The 6781-nt window shown below is 30.7% G+C and overlaps 2 protein-coding genes across 2 annotated transcripts; one reads left to right on the forward strand and one right to left on the reverse strand.

The window, feature by feature from the left end:
• Positions 1 to 981: 981 nt before the first annotated feature.
• On the forward strand, positions 982 to 1953 carry LOC107404570 (adenylate isopentenyltransferase 5, chloroplastic). Its single transcript, XM_016045309.3, has one exon. It carries the CDS (start codon positions 982 to 984, stop codon positions 1951 to 1953), a length of 972 nt encoding a protein of 323 aa, XP_015900795.3.
• A 799-nt stretch (positions 1954 to 2752) lies between these two features.
• On the reverse strand, positions 2753 to 3067 carry LOC107433913 (putative lipid-transfer protein DIR1). The gene has a single exon (XM_016045310.2). The coding sequence runs from the start codon at positions 3065 to 3067 to the stop codon at positions 2753 to 2755; it is 315 nt and encodes a 104-aa protein (XP_015900796.2).
• Between the last annotated feature and the right edge of the window lie 3714 nt (positions 3068 to 6781).

A 6781-nucleotide genomic window follows, 5' to 3' on the forward strand; every position in this document is an offset into this window, starting at 1 on the left:
CTATTTTCCTGACATTTTCTTCTTTTTTTTTTTTTTTTTTTAATTTCAATCGACTATGATTATTTATACAATTTCCTTATGAAGTAATGTTGTATGTATATAAATTTATTTGTTTTTAATAATGCTATATGTACTTTACGTATAATGCCATGTACGTTATTTACGATAATATACATCCCATTCATGAATGAACCATATTTATTGGAGATGATAAATTGGTAATCCGTGCAATATATGTATGTACGTATGAGAAACTATATAAATAAAATATAGTTCTCTTCGCTAATTCATTAATATTAAGAACCTATACCTATTGCATATTTTTAGTAAGACTTAGGTAGTTTGTTCAAAAATATAAAAAATTATATAATTTGATACTTATTTTTTGTCTTGGAGGGTCCCCCTCCTCTTTCTAGGCATTTATCTTCCTTGTATAAATGGTGAGATCTCATATGCTTTTTTTCACACATTTTGTGCTTTATTCCCCCGCATTTCCCCCCTTTCTCCCCTCTTTTTGTTTTGTTTTGTTTTTTTTTTTTTAAATTTATTTGTATGCATTTATAAATATATGTACATATGTATGTACAAAAGCTTTATTTCTTTTTACTTTTTGGTCTTGATGGTACTTGTACTTCAACGTTGATTTTTTATTTGTTAATTTTTTTTTTCCCGGTTTATGGTTTGAAGAATTCAAACTAAAAATAATTGTTTGAGAAAACCATGGCATTACTAATAGGATGTTATCTCATAACATTACAAATGATATAAATACCATATAAAAAAGAATATAGATCTTTATTTTATCATAAATCAGATAACAGTTTGCTATGAGAATTACACATCGAATCACATATGCTTTGTGGAAAATTAGTTGAAATTTTGGTCCTTTGGCATATGATTATTGTTGTTGGCATATATATAAATAATCATAATTATATTTTCTTCTTGTGTGGTAGATTCAAAATTCAGTGATATCACACCATGATGATGTCTTCATATGGCCCTGACTACAACAACAAGGACAAGGTTATATTCATCTTGGGAGCGACCGCTACTGGGAAATCTAAGCTTTCCATTGATTTTGCTTCAAATATTCAGGCAGAAATCATCAATTCCGACAAGATCCAAGTCTACAAAGGACTCGACATTGTCACAAACAAAATGAATGAATCGGAACGTCAAGGGGTTCCACACCATTTGCTAGGGTTTATTGAAGATCCTGATGCTGATTTCACAATTGATGATTTTCGTTACCATGTAGAAACAACAATCGAACGCATAAGAGAGCGCGGTCGTATTCCTATTGTTGTAGGTGGATCAAACACTTATATTGAAGCATTGGTTGAACAACCAAACAATCGTTTTCGATCCAAATACGATTGCTGCTTCTTATGGCTTGATGTCTCTTTGCCTATACATTTTGAGTATGTTGGGAAACGAGTTGATCAAATGGTTGAAGCAGGTCTCGTTGATGAGATTCGCGAGATGTTCGAGGAAGGAGCAGACTATACTCGAGGAATTCGACGTGCTATTGGTGTTCATGAATTGGAACCCTATTTTTTGGCTGAGAGAAACTTGGATAACAATGTAGATTTAGAAACTTTGCTTAGGGCCAGTATTGAGGAAACCAAGGAAAATACTTGCAAATTGGTTATTCGACAGTTGCAAAAGATTCAAAGGTTGAAGAATGAGCTTAAGTGGGAAATTCATCGGATCGATGCAACTTGTGTGTTTGAGAAAAGTGGTAAAGAGGCTCAAGATGCGTGGGAAAAATTAGTTCTCAGGCCAAGTTTGGAAATTGTGAGCGATTTCCTCCAAGGGAATAACAATAATATGAGAGCTCATGAAAATAAGAACGAGAAAAGGTTGAACATCTTAAGGGACATTGATTCTCGTTTTGAAATAAGAGGAAGAGAGCTTGTTACTGAGAGTCTTAGGAGGAAACCAATATGAGAAATTTTTTTTCATATGCATGGGTGTTGGAAAAAATAATCTAAAAAGTCGATTAGATAAATAATAATGTATCAAATCTAGCAGTATCCTCATGGTTGATCTTTGTGTTTAATGTCGAATTTAAATTGTATCTGGTGGTTCAGATCAAGAATCACTTTAGGAATATCAAAGTTATATAAATATATATATATATATATATATTATATAGAAAATCATTCTCAATTAGTAAATGTATTAATTAGATGTGTGTCCTAGGATTTCATTTTCCATGCAAATTTGGGTGAAAAAATTAATACATACTATTACCATAAAATTAAGTAACAAAAATATAATAAACAACACGCATGTATAAGAGCTGTTGTTTTATCACCCCGTTCTTGTCATCAAATAAAAACACATTTTTTTTTTTTTTTTTATAAAAACCGTATGTTTTATATTTTTATGGGCATCGATGTGCGCCTAGGGAGAGAGGGTTAAAATGACAATCAAAACAGTTGCTTTGAGCACAAATCAAACAAAGATTACATATCATGATCTCAAAGAAAATAAAAAATGCACAGTACAATTAAAAAAAAATAAAAATAAAAATAAAACACCCATCAATTTAACCAAACTACACTAGCTTTTAACAAAACATAAGATGAACATGATCCACCTGCCATAGTAGCACCTAAACAAAAACACAAAATCAAAGACAAAGACAAACAAAACAGGACACATAGACGGAAAATGATCGTGATCATGATCGAACGGGTACACGACAAGAGAGATTGGTGATGATCATGATGTGTATATATGTTTAACAATGGAAAGACTGGCCAAGATTGCATTTATCAGGGAGCTGCATGGCAACATTGGGGTCAATACCATACAGACCCAGAAGCCTTGAGTTCTTGAAGAGGCAGAGGCATTGCATATCGGCCTTTGAAAGAGCCGAGCAACAGGCGGCCGAGGGTGGGGGAGGGTTTTGACCAGTCACGGATGGCTCACATGATTTGAAACCCTCTTTGCTCATGTTGCATATGCTTTGCTCACCATTAGCCACCAAGGCCATCACTAATATCCCCAACAACAATGCGGTAACCATACCCAACTTCTTGTTTGCCATTTCCATGTCTCTTAATTAATATTGCCTCTCAATCTACAACTTAAACCCAATCTTTTATTGGAGAAGTAGTAGTGAAAAAGATGGGATTAGTTTAAGGGTTTATATAGAATTGTGGAAGAGGGTTGGAGTGGGGTACTTTTAAAACAAGGCCTTAGCTAATTAATGATATTCTATTCAGCACAAGTGGGTAATTAGTTAGTGTTAGACTCAGGATCCGTGACATATACAGAGTTGGCATTTGGAAGAATATGATTCGGGGATTTTCTATGGGCTGGCTTAGTTAAGAGGGTCACGGGACTGCATTTGGTGGGGTGTCAAGGCCTTATCCAAAAGGTGCTTTATAGTTATTCTCTGAATGATTACACTATTAATTGGCTTTCTACGAGGAAATGCATGTGAACCACCTCTCTCTCTCTCTCTCTCTCTCTCTCTCTCTCTCACACACACACACACACACAATTCAGCAATTCAACAATCACACACATATATACATATTCTTTGATCAATTCCCAATGGATTTAATATTATTTGTTTATATATATTGCTAAATGTTAACCAAATATATGTATGTATAAATAATTTTATAAATTTTCCATACATACACATACTTAAATTATAAAGATTCTTTTTAAATTTTAATGTCTTGAACTCATGATTTTAAATATAAACATAAACAATTTATCAACTGAATCAATTTTATTTAATAATAATACTAACTTATTTTTCCATTGTTTAAAAAAATTAGAAAGTAAAACATCGTTATATTTCATATTATCTTATCACTTTTCTTTAATTAAATTTACTATCAAAATCATTCAGTTATGTTGTGTTGCTTTGCATTTGCATGAGGAGGTAATCAAGTGAAGTGTACAAGCAACAACATCGTTGAGCTGAAAGTGGTCCGATGGAAGAAATCTATGAAACAACAATCGAATGGAAATTAATTTGGTCAAATAAGCAAAAGAAGGTTGCTAATTAACTGAATTTATTTACGTACTTTCTTCTTCTATTTTTTTTTTTTAATTATTGGAAACAATTCATTTACGTACTTTGAATTAATGTTTAATTGAATATTTCAAACATTCGAATAGATAATATTTTGCACCCACTTGGGCTTTGCACTCATCTATGGCACTTGCTGTTTATTTATTTATTTTTTCTCGACAAGGGCCGTGATGTTCACCTATTTTATGATGAATATTGAGTAGAGAATTATAAGTTTCAATATTATTCTTTCAAACAAAAAAACGTTTCGATGTTATAGAACTGCCCTTTTATCGTTTTAACACCAAAAACAAAACATGTTTAATTAACAATAAACATGTAATGTCATTTCTGGAACACTCGAACTTCTTTACTCTCAATTTAATAGTATGTCTAAAGAAGCTATAAAACATGAAACAAACAAATAAATAACAAGAAAATTATTACTAATAGATGCTCTTAGTTATTAGACTGAAGATAATTGTGTGTTTTATTCTTTTAATTTATTGTTTTTCTAAACCAAATGAAACTGTCTTTCCCATAATTTTGAAAATTTAATTTCATTCAAAATTTCAAACATATATATAAAAACCTAATTTATTGTTTTCAAAATATTTAAATCACTAAACGTGTTTTATACTTCTAATTTATTGTTTTTTTTTTTAAATAATTATTAAATAGATTAAAATATGGAAACATTATGAAAACTGGATTTGAATACATACATATAGATGATCTCTATGAATTGAATTGGTGTTGCTAAGCAAAGCAACAGAAACGGGTGGGGATGGGCTGTATGGAGCTGTGCGTTACAGAGCACGTGACGGTAAGAATCTGATTGACGTAGCGTGGAATCATTATTGAAATCCCTCAATTGCGATAACCACTAGTTTTTCTACACGTGTCTCATTGATTACGTGTCGTCTCCCTAAGACCTCTCTAAGAGTAGAGAGAGAGAGAGAGAAAGAAAGAAAAGGAACAAGTGGATCAGAGCACGCGGTACCGTCTCACCGCAGTCTCTATCTCTCTCTCTCTCTCTACAACACTACAAGTCACTGACTCACGCGATTTTTCCTTTCTCTGCCGGCCTGCCTAAAACACCCCTCCTTTCATCAATATTTACAGAAACAACCAATTCTCCTTTTTTTTCTTTTTCTTTTTTTCATTCTTAATTTTTATTTATTATTATTATTATCTTGGAGCAATGGGATTTGAACTATTACATTCTCCACCTGAAAAACAATGGATTCAAAAATACTAGAATTATCAAATAAGATAATAAAAAAGTTTTAAATTATTTATTGATAATTTCGTCATTTAATCTATAATAGTATTGTTTTTTTTAAATAAAATAAAATAAAATTAGGATACTTCAGTTATTACAAAGTGGGTGCATATTTTTGTAAAGATAGAAAAATAGAAAGTAATGAGGGGTCATGTATATAGATTGGCTTTAATTAAATACTTTGAACCTAGCTAATGATTTCCGGGGCAACAAAGTCTGATTTCTCAAGTAAAAGAAAAGTAACCCCACTGATTTCTGCACACAATTCAATTATACCTTAATTTTTCTCTTTGTGTTTTCCCATTTCTTTTTCTTTACTTCTTTCTATATATTCCTTTTTGAGCGTATCTTAAATTATCCATCATTTGCAACACTATATATATGTATATATTATTTTTGGAACGTATTATTTTTAAAATCAAGTGCTTCATTTTTTAATATATGAAACTAAAATTATATATATTATCATCAATGTAGTATGCATGCACATAAAACACTAGGTTTTTATCTAATGTTTAAAAAAAAAAAAAATCCTAAAGAACCCCACATGTTTTATATTAATTTCAATGTAAAGATTAACAACTAGATTACGTAAGTATACATCATCAGCAGCTGTGTAGTTAATTAACTTTTGTGAATGCAACTGATTTTTGTTAACATTGATATCTTATTCCGTATAAATCACTCTAACCTTGATTATATTAACAAATTACATCAATTAAATTTTAGAATCAGTAAGCATTTTTGTCTAAAATTTGCTTCCTATTTTAAAAAGAATTAGTGTGCATTAATTAATTTGTTGTGTATATGTACAATTACAAGATCTACTTATATACATACTTTACGGCGTATTTTTATAATTTTATAATTTTAAAATCTAGATAAAATTTCTTGCCTAGCAAGTTAATTGTTGAGAACTTCAAATTTAGAATTAGTATAAATAGATACTAGGAGAGTGCTTGCTAATCATTCAACTATTCTAAGCCAGTATCTTTAATTTACCCCTTGTACAGGTCTAGAGCTTCCTATCTTCTAATTGGTTTGAATTGCAAAATTTGTAGACCACGAACAAGCAGGTATATGCATGTTTCCTATCATATCCTTGTTTGTTCTTCTTGCATATGGATACCAAAGCTATTATTGATATCATTTTATGTTTTTTTAGGCATTATATATATACATATATATTCTGCTCACGTTAATATAAAAATATTATATAGATATAAGTCCCACAATGTATTATAAGTTAAATTTTGCTTTCGTAATATATGTATCCACACGATATTTTCAAATTGTATCTCTATCTGGACATGGTTGTATATATGTGTGTGTGTGTGTGTATATATATATATATATTGAAGTACTAGAACTGATAATTACATGAAAATTTAGCATGCACTGCTTCGTATTCTTATAGGACCAATTCTTCATTGATATATATATCTATATAT

This window comes from Ziziphus jujuba, chromosome 9, assembly GCF_031755915.1.
Source record: "Ziziphus jujuba cultivar Dongzao chromosome 9, ASM3175591v1".
Taxonomy (NCBI): Eukaryota; Viridiplantae; Streptophyta; class Magnoliopsida; order Rosales; family Rhamnaceae; genus Ziziphus; species Ziziphus jujuba.

Bases quoted from the DNA above. Each gene is read 5' to 3' on its own strand.
- LOC107404570 (XM_016045309.3), top strand. From the start codon at position 982: ATGATGATGTCTTCATATGGCCCTGACTACAACAACAAGGACAAGGTT.
- LOC107433913 (XM_016045310.2), bottom strand. From the start codon at position 3,067: ATGGAAATGGCAAACAAGAAGTTGGGTATGGTTACCGCATTGTTGTTG.